Source organism: Carassius carassius, chromosome 12, assembly GCF_963082965.1.
Source record: "Carassius carassius chromosome 12, fCarCar2.1, whole genome shotgun sequence".
NCBI lineage: Eukaryota > Metazoa > Chordata > Actinopteri > Cypriniformes > Cyprinidae > Carassius > Carassius carassius.
This window is the reverse complement of record NC_081766.1, coordinates 4,002,457-4,020,986: the sequence shown is the minus strand read 5'-3', so window position 1 is coordinate 4,020,986 and position 18,530 is coordinate 4,002,457. Positions and strand designations below refer to the sequence as shown.

Below are 18,530 nucleotides of genomic sequence, written 5' to 3'. Positions count from 1 at the left end.
TCTCAGCTGCGTGGCGTGTCAGTTTTTAATTCGGCTCCCATGTTAATAGGTTAGAGCTTGCAGACTGCCTGTATGAGACGCGTGTCTCAGGCGCGGCTCAAGGCGCGCGGAAAACGCGTGCTTGCTAGAAATAGAACCGACGCCTATTTTTCACGCGACACGCACGCGTGTTGGAACCGTTTCCAGGCAAAGTATAATAGGAAAATATGTTTATATGTAATTTTGTACACAAATACATATTAATTCATGACATTTTGATGTTTGAAGTCTATAGGTTGACATAAATTCAGATATAAATGTAATTTAAAAAATACATAAATAATTATCGATTTTCAAATATTGCACCTGTCAAACATCGTCTATTTTGCCGTCAATAGGCCTACTGTTGACGGTGTCCTTTATCAGTAGGCTTTATATTTATGTTCAACATGAAGTATAGATATTGTTGTCATGAAGACAAGAGCCTGCATGGTCTGTCAGTGGTCTCCCTTCACCTTCAGCAGCAGCAGCCTAGTATTTTGACAATCACGTCTTTTCGAACGGAGAGATATATGAATTATCAGACCCCTATCAAATCAATATTCCATCTAGCTAGTAGTAATATATGTATAAAACACAATATATGTTTAAAAAAGCTACTTTATCCAGCTAGATATAGAACACATGTAGATTTACATTATACTACATGAGAGCTAGTCCGTCTGCGTTTTACACAAGACATCATCGTTTCACAAAATATACGGATAGATACAGTTAGCTGAATGGATGCATACCTGTTTATTAGAATGCAAACATCTCTCTGTAGTTTCAGCTTGTCACGAAGCTCTCTCTTGGAAATGCAACTCCAATATTTACCCGTGTCTTGTTTGTTCTCTTGTCCCAAAACCTTCTCAGGTCATTTATTTCACCCGTACGTTTGCGCTTCACAGAACGTGCAGGCAAAGCATAATCATGATCCATAACTAAGTTATTGATTGAAGTATAAATACGAATATAAACAATATAAATATAAAATATAATAGTCTCGATCAAGACTAGCTACTACTTTTTCTTCTTCATCTCGTCTTTGCTTCTGTTCACCTTTGTATTTGGCGGTTCCGCAGGAAGTTAGATAAACTAGAGGGGTCAAAGTTTATATGACGCCACAGACGGGCGACAAAACGGAAATAAAGAAACGTGCCGTGTCTTCTAATTAAACTATAATTTTCTCTGGATTTGAAAGTTCGTGGAAACTTTCGGGATAATGTAAGTACACAACTAAAAAATATATATAACATAGATATAGTGATATCTGCTATTTTTAAAGCAGAAAAATTACATATTGCGCCTTTAACCACGCCCCTCCAACTGACAGTAGACACGTGAAAGGAGAGATGTTGAGGAGGTGCATTTTTGGTTGTGGTACTCACAAAACAATTTTCCCATTCCCTAAAATTCCCTCGGTTTCAGTTGGACTTTAAGATCACTTTAAGATCTGGACCTGATCCGTGCTGGTCGCTGAGGAAATACATCAACTTTGCACTGTGGATTGCCAGATTGGGGGAAGTCATGGCCTAATGGTTAGAGAGTTTGACTCCTAACCCTAAGGTTGTGGGTTCGAGTCTCAGGCTGGCAATACCACAACTTAGGTGCCCTTGAGCAAGGCACCGAACCCCCAACTGCTCCCCGGGAACCGCAGCATAAATGGCTGCCCACTGCTCTGGGTGTATGTTCACAGTGTGTGTGTGTGTGTTCACTGCTCTGTGTGTGTGCACTTTGGATGGGTTAAATAAATGCAGAGCACGAACTCTGAGTATGGGTCACCATACTTGGCTGTATGTCACGTCACTTTAATATTTGCATCACACGCTTGAGGCATTCAGACTCGCTTTTCAGAGCGATGAGCCTTGTAAAAACCAAAGCATTTCAGAAAGGCAGGGCATAGAGGATATGTAATAATGTACAGTATGTGGAAAATAATGTTTTTTTTTAACCTTAAAGCACATAAACACATTTCATTACACCAAATACACAGCAGCATCTTATGACCCCTTTAAGAATTAGAATTTTGGAAATAATTAAGTGGAGTTTTTCATCTCTGTTGACAGCCCTAATTAACACTTGTTAATCAGTACATGTTAAAAAGAACTAATAATACATTGTAGTGATTTTTAATTAGGCATCAGATCTACCAGATCGGTAAATGTTCATTTTTCTTTTCAGTAAAAAAAAAGATAGATGAGCCTGTCATGGACATGTTAACAAGAGATTCAGATGATGAGATTCCTCCACGGACACATCAACATCCAGATGACGTCCTGGACAACCCTCAAGTAAATGATCGAGATCCAGATGATGTCATGGATAATCCTCCACCTACACGATGGAAAATATACAGAAAACTTAAATTCAATTATGACCCAGACTCAACCAATAAAATAGAATTTCATTTGCAGCTAACTTCAAGTCCATTCACTTCAAATCAAGCCAAATTATAATTTTTTTTTTCTCTTGTACACATGTAGAAAACTGGTAATACCAAACTGATTTGTTGTTCTTTCTCCAGGATCATGTGAAACCAGTGAATAATGTGACACCAGCAGAAGGGAGTAACTCTAGATCTGGTGGTCATGCAAACATAAGTGTAGCACCCAAACCCTCAGACTTCAATGATTCATCTCACAGCAACATGGGTAAGAAGTGAGAATTGCTACCATACCAGTAAGAACAACTCTTACATTATATTTTATTTTATTTTTTATTGTGGTTGTGTTCGTTCCTATTGTATATTTGAGAACAGTTCTGTGGTGTTTAATTTAGATCACAGTGATCCCAATTTTACTGTTCCAGTATTTGGACCACTCCTAACTTGGAGAAAGAAAATTTTCCATAATTGTTCCAATACAGAGGAAGATATCAGAACATTGTGTCTCAGTGATCATCATTATTGGCTCACATGAGGCTGATCATGTGAGATCACATCATCTTGATCATGTTATTGGTCAACTAATGAATAAAAATGAAATAAACATAATGACCTGTTAAAAAATTAGAAATTTAAAAAAAAAGTTCTATTTTTTTTCTGTGGTGATAAACTGCATTCAAATTGGTTTGTTAAAAAATAATGAGGTACATAAGCTGACTTGGGAAATCATTTTATTTGATGGACATAGACAGAGAAGCCACACTTAGCATGGTTACCCTTCAGACATTACTGTTTTCACAATACAGCACAGCCTTTTGCCTTTTTACTTACTAATTAAAGCATAGTACTATTGGAATAATATACAGTATATACAGTAAAATCAGGCTTTGGCATTGAAGTTCAAAGCAGTTCCAAATCCAAATTAATTGGTAACACTTTATAATAGGGTCTTATTAGTTAACATTAGTGCATTAACTAATACAACCAATACAACTTTTGATCTTAAAATAAATTATTAGTAAATGTTGGACTTAACATTAACTAAGATTAATAAATGCTGTCATGTAAGTTATTCATGCAAACTAATGTTGTTAACTAATGTTAACAAATTAAACCTTATTGTAAAGTGTTGTCAATTAATCTTTGCCTCTTTTCTTGAAATCAAGACACAGACACAGGAACGAGCATAGGCCTAAGTGACACTAATGCACAGCTTTTTGGGAGCTTTATCCAGACTGAAACTGAAGGACACAGAATAAAGGTAACAATTAAAAGATATATGAGCAATAACATATCTGTTATATCAAATCTATCAATGATACTTCAGTAGATATGCCCAAGCCACGGGTGTGTTAAGAGTGTATTTATATTGCAGCTGATATGAATGTGATATATACACTACAGTACACATGAGCTGGAAAAAGACAAGCTTTGTTTCCAAGTGGGCAATAAGTAAAGATACTGTGACAGTAAAGTCACAATGAAAATGTCCAAACTGCATTTGAAATCTGAATTAAATATAATAATAGCCTATGTCAAAAAAATATATATACAGTATATAGTCACGCTTTAAATCTCCAGCACAAACAGCATATTTTTAAATGATCCAGACAAATATGGTTACCTGCACCTTATGGTGATTGCCTGCCATTCAATGGCTTTTGAATAAAGTTTAGCAGTTCTTAAAGTTCTTCACCAATTATCAACACTTCTCTGCTCTCTGTCTTACAGTCAACCACTTAAGAGTGTTGATTGGCTCATATAAAATGATTTGAAAACACCTGCTCTGCTCTGATTCAGTCATAAAGATACCACCACCTATTGGTGTAACAATTGAACTTTCACTGAAGTCACTGAAAAATACACAGCACCATCGGAACGACTCGGCTATCAGATAGGAGAAACAGTACTAAATGTTGCATAAATGTTTAGAGGAAGCTGAGTGTAACCCATATAGAATATGTTGTCACTAAAGGGTTAACTAGTCGAGTGTCAAATTACATGATGCCAGTAGAGGGTGCACTAGCACTGTTTTTTGCATTCGTCATTGGGGGATTCTCTTTTGTATCAAGTTGCATTAGAAAGAAAGCTCTAGTTCACGTGGCGAAAATAGATCGAAAAACAGTAATATCTGGTCAATTCTAATCAGGAGTTGTGTGGATAAGATGATCTTTTACTAGTAACCCGAGGATTGCATTGTTGGAGACGGTTTACGGTGTTCTTTATCGTGTTTTCTGCTGAAACCTCCGATTGGTTTTTATCCTGGATTCAGTTTGGTTCCAAACCATACCGACTTCGATGGCGAGCCTGTCCCAGTGAGTGAAATTCTACAGAAGGAACGTTTGGATGTAGTGTGGCCAGCTGTGTCGGATTCTCTTCTGCGGAGTGACTGAACTGATTCGTATCCAGACCTCGGATATTGGATTCCATGGATTTCAGATAAGGAAACTTGAATGTGTTTTGGTTTACTACCCGGGTAGATTGACTTTCTATTTTCCCAAGGACAATTTATTTTGTTTTCCTATTTTTTTCCTAAATGAAAGAGCTCTATTTTATTTTGGGGTATTCTCTAATGTAAGAGAAAATAATTCTGTGAATAGTGTGTTGCACAGTGATTGTGTAATAAACCTGCCAGCTGTTCTGTTTCAAAAAAAAAAGGGTCACGTCTCCTTGTGAGTCTTGTCAATTACTGCTCAGAGCCTAGGTAATAGATATATAGCTATTATTCTAAATTCAGGTTAGAGGTGCTACATAAAGCTTGGCGAGTCCAGCCAGGAGCAGTTTGTGGTTATATCTATATTTATACAGAACAGCTTTGGCACATTTGTTCACAATTCATCATAATCTCTTAGACTGTAAATTTATGTGTTTTATTTTTTTGGGTTGTTTTGCAATTTTACTTACTGCAGCATGGATGTTATTCAGTCTAAGAACATTAAGGTGCCCAATTCAGTCCTAATCAGTGGGCTTTCTGGTACTGATGTAGATGATGAGGTGGTTGGTTTTTTGGAGAAATATGGGTCCATTGAAAGAGTAGTTAAGATAGAAAGTTCTGATCCTGATTTCAAGAACACAGCTGTTGTTGAGTTTCAATTTGGCGCAGCTATTCAAACACTCCAGAGTGACTTACCATGTCACAGACCCTCTTCTGATCCTAACATTGTTCACCACATCCAGCTTTTATCTAGCATTTACACTGCTAATGTAGGATCAAGCTTAACCCAGTCCTACCTTTCTGAGTTAAAAGATGTAGCAAAAATGAGTGGTACAGATTTTGAGAAAGTACTGCTAGAGGAGTTGGCTAGAATTCAACACTCTGCAAAGCAGGACCGGCCATTTGAGCATGAAGACCCCTTGGTCAACATATCCCCACTGTATACCCCTGATACAAATACAGTGATAGCCCCAGTAACTGACCAGACCCCAACTGAGCCAACTACTCAGTCCAAAGTGACAATGAATATGGATAGCATCCCGTTTCCGCTCAAACAGGCTTATGAGGTTCCACATAGTGGTAGTAGAGCAACCTACCAGCTAACACCTGAACAACATACTACACCTGAAGTCCAAAGAGTGGTGGTAGAACACATCGTGAAGAGCAATGATATGTCATCAACACCTTATAGCTTTTCCAAGTGGAGGCCTTTCTCTGGAAAAACTCCATGTCCAAGCCTAGAAGTTGATTATGACACCTGGCGTAGCAATGCAGAGTTTTACATCACAGATACCACAGTCTCTGACAAACAAGTGGTCAGAAAGATTTCAGAAAGCCTGCTTCCTCCAGCTGCCAATGTTGTGAAACATCTAGGGCCTCAGTCCAGTTCCCGTGACTATCTGAGTGTTCTTGACTCAGCTTATGGTACTGTGGATGATGGTGATGAACTCTTTGCTGCATTCCTAAACACCAACCAAAACGCAGGTGAAAAACCATCTGCTTACTTACATCGACTACAGGCTACATTGAGCAATGTAGTCAAAAGAAATGGTATTGCTGCTGGAGACTCAGACCGCCAACTGCTGAAACAGTTCTGCAGGGGATGCTGGAACAACAGCTTCATCACAAATCTCCAGCTGGAACAAAAAAAGAATAATCCACCCTCATTTCCTGAGTTGTTGCTCTTACTACGAACTGAAGAGGACAAGCAAACTGCCAAGTCCTGCCGCATGAAGCAGCATCTTGGATGTCCCAAAACGAAAGTCCAGTCTAACTCCCTGAATGTGTACGACTTTGACATTGATGAGAAAGACATAGCAGCTACTGCTGCAGAAGACACCCCTAATGTTGGTACAAAGAAAATGAAAAAACAAATAGCACAACTTCAAGCCCAGTTGGCAACCTTGAAAGCATCTATGGATGAGTCCTCAGCAAAGGCTACCTCCAAGACATTCAAGTCAAAGAGATCTAAGCCGAAAGAGCCTGCAGAGAAATCACCACAGCACAATGTGGGAAAATCTGGCAAGAAACCTCGCCCATGGTACTGCTTTAACTGTGGTGAAGATGGACATATAGCCCTTCCTGCAACAACGAACCCAACCCAGTCGTTGTTGAGGCTAAACGAAAAGAACTCAGAGAGAAGCAGCGGTTGTGGGAAGCCCAAACTCAGCCAGAGTTAAACTAGGTTCTGTTCCTGTTGAGGGGCAAACAGGAACAAAGACTAATCACACTCGTCCCAAACCAAATGTTAAACAGAATATTTCAAGTTACTCGTTGAGCACAAAGCACCGGTCTAAAATACCAAAAGGGTTAATAGGGGAGAAATGCACCAGCAATGTTACTGTGTCAGGAGTAAACTGTAACTGTCTCCTTGACACCGGATCTCAGGTGACCACAGTATCAATTGCATTCTACAAAGAACACTTATCAAAGCAGCCAATCCAGCCTTTTAATCTACTTGATGTTGAGGGTGCCAATGGTCAGTTTGTTCCATACTTGGGGTACGTAGAAGTCAGCATTGGTTTCCCAAAAGACTTCATTGACGCTGCACCTGAAGTATCCACATTAGCATTAGTTGTCCCTGATCTACGCTCCAACAGTGACTTACCTGTTCTGATAGGGACTAACTTACTTGATGTGCTATATGATGAACACTGCCAGAACAACACTCGGAAAAACACTTCAACTGTCTATGACTATAGACAAATCCTCAGGGCACTTGAGCTCCGGAAAAGGCTGAACACCACTGGAGAAATTGGCCTCATGACACTTAAAGGAAAAACACAGCAAGTCATTCCTGCACATGAGAAAGTTGCTGTGGAAGGTTATGCCAATGTCAGTTCTGCTAATACTGAGAAATGGGCAGTCCTGGAGCGACCAACAACCTCTGCCTTACCTGGTGGGATTTTCATTGATTGTTGTCTCATCACTCTTCTACAGCAGCACCAACAGAAGTTGCCTGTTTGGATCAGGAATGAAACAGACCATGATATAACAATCCCCGCAAACTGTGTTATTGCAGAACTTCATGCTCCCGAACAGATCCTTGAAAACGTTCACTTACCTGACAAAAACTCTGCTACTGTGAACTGTTGTAGTGCCACTGTTTCTCCATCGTGTCAAACCACCCAAAGCAACCTGACGTTTGACTTTGGTCAGTCTCCTCTGCCAGAGGAGTGGAAAAGGAGAATCACTGAGAAGCTCAACGGTTATACTGACGTTTTTGCACACCATGACCTTGATTTTGGCCATGCCACCAAAGTCAAACACCATATCAAACTAAAAGATGAGACTCCTTTCAAGCAAAGAGCACGGCCCATCCATCCTAATGATTATGAAGCTGTGAGGAAACACTTGCAATCACTGCTGGAAGCTGGTGTGATACGAGAGTCAGAGTCCCCTTACTCTTCACCCATCGTTGTTGTAAGGAAAAAGAATGGTGATGTCCGCCTTTGTGTCGATTACCGTAAGCTTAACCTGCAGACCATAAAGGATGCTTATGCATTACCAAACCTGGAAGAAACATTCTCTGCCCTTACAGGGTCAAAATGGTTTTCGGTGATGGACCTCAAGTCAGGCTATTACCAAATCGACATGGAGGAGTGTGACAAAGCCAAGACTGCTTTTGTGTGCCCCCTGGGCTTTTGGGAGTTCAATCGGATGCCACAGGGAATAACCAATGCGCCTAGCACCTTCCAACGGTTAATGGAGAAATGTATGGGTGACATTAACCTGAAGGAGGTGCTAGTGTTCCTTGATGATCTAATCGTGTTCTCAGACTCCCTGGAGGAACACGAAGCCAGACTTCTGCATGTACTGCAACGGCTAAGAGAAAATGGTCTCAAACTCTCCCCCGAGAAATGCAAATTCTTTCAAATTTCTGTGCATTACCTCGGACATGTCATCTCAAGAAATGGTGTGGAGACTGACCCTGGGAAAGTCAGTGCACTGAAAACCTGGCCAAAGCCCCAGAGTCTTAAAGAACTGAAGTCCTTTTTAGGCTTTTCTGGCTATTATCGTCGTTTTGTGAAGGACTATTCCAAGATAGTTAAGCCACTAAACAATCTGACTTCTGGATACCCACCTCTCAAAAACAGTCAGAAGATGACGACATGTAAAGGGAAGTATTACAACCCAAAAGAGCCGTTCGCAGAAAGATGGACACCTGCTTGTCAGGAAGCTTTTGAGTGCATAATAGAAAAGCTGACCTCCTCTCCAATCCTGGGGTTTGCAAATCCAAAGCTACCATATACTTTGCACACAGATGCTAGCACTACTGGTTTAGGGGCTGCTTTATATCAGGAGCAGGACGGACAAACACGGGTCATTGCCTATGCCAGTAGGGGCCTTTCAAGTAGCGAGGCGAGGTATCCAGCACACAAGCTGGAGTTTCTAGCTTTAAAATGGTCAATTCTAGAGAAGTTCCAAGATTATCTCTATGGCAATACCTTCACTGTCGTAACGGATAACAATCCTTTAACCTACATACTCACCTCAGCAAAACTAGATGCCGCTAGTCATCGTTGGCTTGCAGCCCTTTCCACATTCAATTTTAACATCAAGTATAGGGCTGGAAAGAGCAATCAGGATGCCGACGGCCTCTCTAGGCGACCCCATGGTATGTTGGTTGATGATGACGCTGAACTGGAAGAGAAAGAAAGGATAAAACAGTTCACATCACATCATTTGGCATCATCAGCTGATCATCTAAACTTACCTGCAGATGTGGTTACAGCTGTATGTCACAAACACCTTCTAAGAGAGCCAGACAACTACTTACCTTCCCTTACGTTGGTTGAATCTCTGGCTCTCCAAGCTGAGGCTGTACCAGACATCTATGGTGAAGAAGACTTAATAGGACATGAAACTGTACCCACCTTTAGTGAAGTGGAACTCAGAGAACGACAGGAAGCTGACCCCATCATCAACCATGTCATTAACTGGTTAAAAGCTGGAGACGAAGTACCCAGTGACATCAGTCCTGACTCCCCTGACCTCAAGCTGGTGCTTAAAGAGTGGAAGCGTCTTGAAATGCGAGAGGGTCTACTGTACAGGAAACGTCAGTGTGAAGAGAAAACATCCTATCAGCTCGTACTTCCAGAGTCACTCAGGGCAACTGTACTCACTTGTCTTCATGATGACATGGGGCATATGGGGATAGAGCGTACAACTGACTTAGTAAGGTCAAGATTCTATTGGCCACGAATGGCTGCTGACATCGAGCACAGGGTCAAAACATGTGGACGATGTGTTAGAAGAAAGACTCTGCCTGAAAAAGCAGCACTTCTTGTTAGTATCCAGACATCTAGGCCAATGCAATTGGTTTGCATGGACTTCTTATCACTTGAGCCTGACACCCACAACACTAAAGACATCCTGGTCATCACAGACCACTTTACAAAGTACGCAGTAGCCATACCTACTAAAGACCAAAAGGCTACTACTGTTGCAAAGTGCCTGTGGGAGCAATTCCTGGTGCATTATGGGTTTCCTGAACGCCTGCATAGTGATCAGGGCAGGGACTTTGAGTCTCATACTATTAAAGAGCTCTGTGCCATAGCTGGCATCAAGAAAGTGCGGACCAGTCCCTATCACCCGCGAGGAAATCCGGTTGAGCGTTTCAATCGCACCCTTCTTGGCATGTTGGGTACCCTAAAGGATAAGGAGAAGAGTCACTGGCGGGACTTTGTAAAACCACTCACACATGCCTACAACTGTACCAGGAATGAGGTTACAGGGTTTAGCCCCTATGAGCTGATGTTTGGGAGACAACCCAGGTTGCCTATAGATATTGCATTCAGTTTACCTGTCAGAGAGGGGAAACCAGCATCTCACTCACAATATGTGCGGAATCTCAAGTCTAGGTTAGAGGAGAGTTATCAAACAGCCATTGAAAACGCACAGAAAGTTGCTGACAGGAACAAACGCCGTTTTGATAAGAGGGTCAGAGAATCTACCCTTGAAGTGGGGGATAGAGTCCTGGTCAGGAACGTCCGGCTGCGCAACAAGCACAAACTTGCTGACAAGTGGGAGTCTGCAGCGTACTGTGTTCTGAAACAGATGGGAGATTTACCTGTGTACATGGTTCAGCCAGTAAATCAAGATGGTCCAATCCGCACTCTGCACAGGGATCTTCTGTTACCATGTGGGCAGTTGTATGAAGCTGAAGAAGATGAACCAGATAAGCCAAGGGCCACACATCGTCCCAGGATACGACAAAATTCTCCTCCGCAGCAAGAAGAGGAAGATTGTGAGTCTGAAGATGACTACACCGTCTTTCCTGTGAAATCCTCAGTCTTTACTGAGGAAAGGTTCACAAATGTATACGACATCCAAAGAAAGCTGGATACATCTGCCCATTTTCCCGGAAAGAGTGATTTGAACAAGACATTACCACCCCAGTCTCCAGAGGAGCTCTTGGCAGGTAATGAGATGGCATTGCCGGTAAAAGAAGCAGAGGCATGTCTTGAAGAGGCTGGAGAAATCCAGCCAGAGACTACTGTTGAACAACCTTCTACTGAGGATGTGGAGATCTTGCCTGAGCCAGGCAATGTGATGCTAGCTATCACTCTGGAAGATGATGATGTTCCCTTGTTGGATTTTGGTGATCCAGAAGATGGAAATAATAAGATAGGAGTACAGAAAACTGACATTGAAATCCCTGATGGTTGTGATCAACAAGATGAGGAAGTACTTGGAGAAGTTGTGGACGACACGTCTGTACGTCGATCTGAAAGGTCAAGGCGAGCACCGGGCCGATTCCACTACCCACAGTTGGGAAAACCCCTCATCTCATTTGCTCAAAACCTTTTAGATAGTTTCAACCAAACACTCAGTATATTTAGTGAATATGAACATAAAGAACTTATAAGTGTTTGAGCCAGAATATTATAGCATATGAAGGGACTCATGCTGATTTAGGAGGGGAGTGTGTAACCCATATAGAATATGTTGTCACTAAAGGGTTAACTAGTCGAGTGTCAAATTACATGATGCCAGTAGAGGGTGCACTAGCACTGTTTTTTGCATTCGTCATTGGGGGATTCTCTTTTGTATCAAGTTGCATTAGAAAGAAAGCTCTAGTTCACGTGGCGAAAATAGATCGAAAAACAGTAATATCTGGTCAATTCTAATCAGGAGTTGTGTGGATAAGATGATCTTTTACTAGTAACCCGAGGATTGCATTGTTGGAGACGGTTTACGGTGTTCTTTATCGTGTTTTCTGCTGAAACCTCAGATTGGTTTTTATCCTGGATTCAGTTTGGTTCCAAACCATACCGACTTCGATGGCGAGCCTGTCCCAGTGAGTGAAATTCTACAGAAGGAACGTTTGGACGTAGTGTGGCCAGCTGTGTCGGATTCTCTTCTGCGGAGTGACTGAACTGATTCGTATCCAGACCTCGGATATTGGATTCCATGGATTTCAGATAAGGAAACTTGAATGTGTTTTGGTTTACTACCCGGGTAGATTGACTTTCTATTTTCCCAAGGACAATTTATTTTGTTTTCCTATTTTTTTCCTAAATGAAAGAGCTCTATTTTATTTTGGGGTATTCTCTAATGTAAGAGAAAATAATTCTGTGAATAGTGTGTTGCACAGTGATTGTGTAATAAACCTGCCAGCTGTTCTGTTTAAAAAAAAAAAGGGTCACGTCTCCTTGTGAGTCTTGTCAATTACTGCTCAGAGCCTAGGTAATAGATATATAGCTATTATTCTAAATTCAGGTTAGAGGTGCTACATGAGCAAGAGAGTTAAAAGTGTAAATGAAAAAAGTGCAGATGAGATGAGAGAATAAGTAAAGCATGTCATAAGAAAAGTACTGAAATGGCTTTTGCTTGAACATTTGACAAAACTTTAAATAACCTACATTTACCTACACTTTATTCTGACATCTTTCAAATACTTCTTTGCAATCATAATAAACATATAAACCATGCTTGTTTGCTAAAATACATAAATGTTTTGTAGTATGTTCATATTTTATTACTTGTCGTATTTTTGAAATGTTCTTTAGAAATCGTTTTAACAAATTATTCTTTTCACACGTATCATGATATTTTTCAGCTTGCAGCAGAGCAACTTATTAAAAGGCTTCACCTTGAAAGCAAACACAGACTCCTGAGAGCTGTTGATTTCCTTCAGTCAGATGTACAGTCCCAGTTCCCAGAGTCGTGTGCAGAGGATGAGCTGCCACAGATTTTCCTACAAAAATTGCTGATGATGGACTACAGAGCAAGAGGCCTCCAGGTTAAAGAGAATAATGAACAACATCACGCACACCAAACAGACAGTGACTCATTTAAGGATGTTGGTGATGCCTATGATGATCTTTTTGAAGAAACTGCAAAACCTGCTGATGAAACGAACAAATCAGATCCTGTACACTTAATGGATGTTCAGATGGCTGTGTTTCATTGTGCTGATAGTTTCCTAAAGCAGCTCATCGTGACTAAACTCTCACAGTGTCAGTTTGCTCTGCCTCTTCTTGTACCAAATCCATTCACACAACAGATTGAGTTCCCGCTCTGGACATTTCGACAAATCAAAAAGAGCTGGAAGACAATTGATGATACAGGTAAAATTTCTGGCAAAATCCAGCCAGTCTACAAAGCAGAAACCCCAATGGTGGCTTTCTTCAGGTTTGGTCCTGCATCCTCATCCAAGTCTCAACTAATGAACAGCCTGATCAATGAGAAACACAACACATTCTTCCACAGGAACTGCCCAGGCAGCAGCAGAACCAGAGTCCTGATGGATGGAGTGGTGGAGATTGCTTGGTACTGTCCATCTGGAGAGAAAACAGACAGATTTAATCATTGTGTTGTGTTCTGTAACCTCCATGGTGATGCAGGAGCCCATGGAAAACAGCTGGATATCCTGACTGAAATGGCCTCTGTAAATGTTGCTATTTTACCACAACTTGACAAGAAAGACAAAAACATGGCCAAGATCCAAACCTTCTACAAGGACTCAAAGCCACTCATCTGCCTTCTTACTGACAATAATTCTGCTCTCGCAGAAATGCGGAAAGGGAAATACAAAATCGGTTTAAAAGGCAGAAATCAGTCAGTTGTATCCGAAGTCAGAAGAGCTATAAAAAATGTGCTTTTATCTACTGAATCATGTTCCTTTTTCAAGCCTGAAGACATTGCTAAACACTCAAATATCAGAGTAGATGAGGTCAACGATGATGTTTGCAGGAAAGGAAAAGATGCAGCGCTACAGATGATAAATTTACTGAAGGATAAAGATCTGACTAAAATCAAAGATTCATTCCTGCAATTTCAGGGGAAACTATGGCATCAGTGGTGCCAGAAGAATAAAGAACTTCATCGACCTACATTAGGAGAACTACATAAGGGAAGCAACATTGAAAAGAACAAAAGTTCTAAAAAATCAGAAATGCAGAAAATCCGTGAACTGCAGCAAAAATCTGTCTTAAGTCAGTTTATCCACATCTTCATCCAAAAACTGAATTCACAACTAGGAAAAGAGACGGTATATTTTCTTAAATGGCTTGGTATCCTACTGGATGATTATACCACTGAGAGTGTCTCAGTCCTTCATCATGACTATCATGAAAAGTGGTCAACAGTCCTAAATCTTAAAAAGAAACATGATAAATCACAGCAAATGACAGCTGCACAAGTCGAACTTGAGAGAGTATCTAAGAAACTACAAGCTGCAACCTTTGGCTTGGAGCACATACTGAGAGAGATCGGTCAGGTATATGAATCATATTCATCTGTAAAGAAAAACAAAAAAGACCTGAAGTTTAATTTCTCCTCTCTTCCAAGTCTTGCAGCAGAGATGATGATCTCTGGATTTCCACTGGAGCTGATGGATGGCGATGCAGCCCATGTTCCTCTGATCTGGGTTACTGCTGTTCTTGATGCACTCATTCAGAAACTGGGAGACCAGAGAGTCTATGTGTTGTCAGTTTTAGGGATTCAGAGCTCTGGGAAATCCACCATGCTGAACGCCATGTTTGGACTGCAGTTTGCCGTCAGTGCTGGCAGATGCACCAGAGGAGCTTTCATGCAGCTGGTCAGAGTCTCAGAGGAGATGAAAGCACAGCTGAAGTTTGACTATATTCTGGTTGTTGATTCTGAGGGACTTCGTGGCCTAGAACTGGCCGGAAGGTCAACAAGAAATCACGATAATGAAATGGCCACATTTGTTGTTGGTCTTGGAAATATGACATTGATCAATGTCTTTGGAGAAAACACAGCTGAGATGCAGGACATTCTTCAGATTGTTGTTCAGGCCTTCATGAGGATGAAGAAGATCAGATTGAATCCAAGCTGCATGTTTGTGCATCAGAACGTTTCAGATGTTACAGCCGGAGAGAAAAACATGGAGGGAAGGAGACGACTGCAGGAGAAACTGGATGAAATGACTAAACTCGCTGCAAAAGAGGAGGATTGTGATACAGAGTTTTTCAGTGACGTCATTACATTTGATGTTCAGAATGATGTGAAGTATTTTGCACAGCTCTGGGAAGGCAGCCCACCAATGGCACCACCGAACCCTGACTACAGCAGAAATATTCAGGAGTTAAAGGACAGCATTCTCTCAAAAGCTTCCAAATCTAATGGCATTACACTGTCTCAGTTCAGAATGCGTGTTAATGATCTGTGGAATGCACTGCTGAATGAAAACTTTGTGTTCAGCTTCAAAAACACACTTGAGATTGCAGTATACAGAAAACTGGAAACTAAATACAATGACTGGACGTGGAGCCTCAGAAGTGCCATGATGACCATTGAAGACAAATTCTACAACAGAATTGCAAATGGAAACATTAAGGTTCAGGAAAATGATTTGTTGACTGAAATGAGAAAGACAAAAGAGCAAGTAGAAAAATCAATCATGTCTTACTTTGAGGACAGAGATAAAGACATTCTGTGTCAGTGGCGAGGAAGATTTGAAACCAGAATCAAAGATCTTCATGATGACCTTGTGATGGGAACAAAACGAAAGTTGGATGAAGCAATTGAACAGAAAAAAGCCAGGGAGCAGCTGGAACAAAGAAGGACAGAGTATGAAAATAAACTTTTTCTTCAGAGTAAGGAACTAGCTTTGAGCCTGAGAAATAAAGGAACAGAGGGACTTATGCTGAAGGAGGAGTTTGACACGATGTGGAGTATATGGGTCACTGAAATGACGGAAGATACTCCTCCGCTGGAAGACTTGAACTTTTGGGAGGATGTGATGCAGATCCTATCGGAAAACCATGAATTGACTTTTGTACATGAGCGATTAAATCAGAAAGATTATGAACTGATAGACCACCGGAGTGATTATTGTGACTATATTATGCTAAAGAAGGATCCAGAATATCCTGTTGACACTGCATCTTCAGAGGAAGATACCGAGAGCTCAAAGAAGGGCCTAAATGCTGAATTTCAATCTTTAATAAGGAATCTGATTCATAAAATTATTCAGGAAACTGAGAAAATAACAAAGAATTCACCAGTTGGAAGACGGGGCTATAATGATAGTTACATTCAGGAGATAACAGATTGTGTTAAAAAGTGTGTACAGCAACATCAATCAGAGAGCCAAAATTACATCTTGAAAAAGGAGTTTACCATAGATCTCAGTCTTCATGTTTGTGACATTGCAAGACAGGAGTTTACTGAGCTCCACAAAGAATTCAGAGAAGCATATGACCCGAGACTTTATCTTGAGAAGCAAAAAACTCAGTATTGCAATGTCTTTATGAACTTCTACAGAGGCACACCAGCAATCATACAGAGTAAATTAATCTGCAGCAATCTTGAACCGTCCATCCTACAAGCAGTTTACAATGAAACTGCTATAGGTTTGGCAGCACAGATGAGGTCTGACATAGCAGCGTTTTGTGAGAACAGACCAAATCTGGAGAAACACATTCTGAAATTCCTTGCAGAAAAGGAGGACTTCAAGCATTACATAAAATATATTCATAATCCCAGATCATACTTTAAACTATTTATTAAAAATGAAGTCAAAAGATACTTCACCAATCAAAACCAAAGAATTCTAAATATTTTCAAAGGAAATCTAAAACAAAAGGAGCAGACTGTAAATAATGCAATGAAAGCAGCTACAGTGGAGGCCAAGAGTGAGAGTGGAGACGGCAACATGTGGTTCAGATGCTTCATCACAGCCCTGACAGATGAGCTGAAACTCACAGGGAACTCATGTGTGGATCTCAGTGAAATTAAAGACTTGGATTTTCTTGAGAAGCTTTTAAGTGACAGTCTGAAGGAGAAGATGACATCCCTACAGAACAGTTTTAAAAGCATCAATGACATAATAATGGAAAATTGCAGAAAGGGACCAGATGAGATTTTAATTGAGCACTTCTGTCAGTGCTGCTGGGTTCAGTGTCCTTTCTGTAAAGCCATCTGCACCAACACAATGGAAGACCATCCAGGAGACCATAGCGTTTCTTTCCACCGCAATATTGGTCTGAATGGGTGGTCTTACAGAGAAACAACAAATTTGGCTGTTGAAATCTGCACAACAGCAGTATCGAGTGATCGATATTTCTATCCGAATTCCACAGATGACGCAGTCCCCTGGAAAGAATACAGAAAAGGAGGTTTTAATTATGCTAACTGGAGCATCACCCCTGACTTCAGTGATTTGCTTTACTGGAAGTGGTTTGTGTGCAGATTTCAGGAAGATCTGGAAAGGTACTACAATAAAGCATTCCAAGGAGATGGTGAGATACCAGATGAATGGAAACAATACACAAAAAAGGAAGCTCTGGAGAGTTTGGATAAATACATGTAATGGAAAAGTAATCACATGACACCCTTTCAGGTCCCTGATTACAGATGATATTTTGACATCCTGTTTTACACAATACCATGGGTATCTCAACTCGCTCCTGGATGGCCATTGTCCTGCACAGTTTAACTCCAACTTGCCTCAACACAACTGACTGGAAGTTTTTACATTGTGCTTTAAAATAAGATTTTTTTTCTGACAGTGTTTGTATAAATACGGTCACATTTTGTTGTGAACACTGCTGAGCTTTTTATAAACCATAGATGCGTTGATCAGTACTATCAGCATTCAGAGAGACAAACATGTCATTGTTAAGCCAGTGGGAAATGTTTAATGATTTACTAAATTAAAAAACATATCCTCAGCTTATAAACATAAATTGAGAACAGATGTTTTTTGTGACTCTTTTTTTTAGATCTGATGTATTCTAGCAAATTGATGGATGTGATGATGCAGTGTATTTCTCTGCCTCTGATAAATTAGACCATTGTTTAATTTCATATTGGACATCATTTTGCAAACAGTCATTTTGCTTGTATCTTACATCTACTGAACTCTGGATGAAAACCAATAGTTAACAGATTAAAAAAATCCAACAATAATGTTTTGCTTACCAGGGATAAAAAAAAATTCACCATGATGATTTCCTATGTTAATCATGTTAATCTTTTGAAAGCATTTATAGTACATAGTAAAATATTTTTGATTTGTACTCATGGTTATATAGACATATTGCAGGTTTATAGGTTTTATTATATTGTGTGATGATGTAAATTCTGAATAAAGCCTGGTAAATAATATTAAGCTTGATTTTCTTTTTTGTTTGTTTTGTTTAATGCATAGCTTATGTAATAATAAAAAAAATGGAGGATTAAATATGGTTTGTTCATATGGAGATTATATTGTGC

The 18,530-nt window shown here is 40.3% G+C and overlaps 1 protein-coding gene across 1 annotated transcript; it reads left to right on the top strand.

The window, feature by feature from the left end:
- The first annotated feature begins 2,528 nt into the window (after nucleotides 1-2,528).
- Nucleotides 2,529-18,207, top strand: LOC132154514 (interferon-induced very large GTPase 1-like). The gene is made up of 3 exons (XM_059563094.1): nucleotides 2,529-2,672; nucleotides 3,571-3,665; nucleotides 12,904-18,207. The coding sequence occupies exons 1-3, from the start codon at nucleotides 2,669-2,671 to the stop codon at nucleotides 17,623-17,625; spliced, it is 4,821 nt and encodes a 1,606-aa protein (XP_059419077.1). The 5' UTR covers nucleotides 2,529-2,668; the 3' UTR covers nucleotides 17,626-18,207.
- Nucleotides 18,208-18,530: the final 323 nt, after the last annotated feature.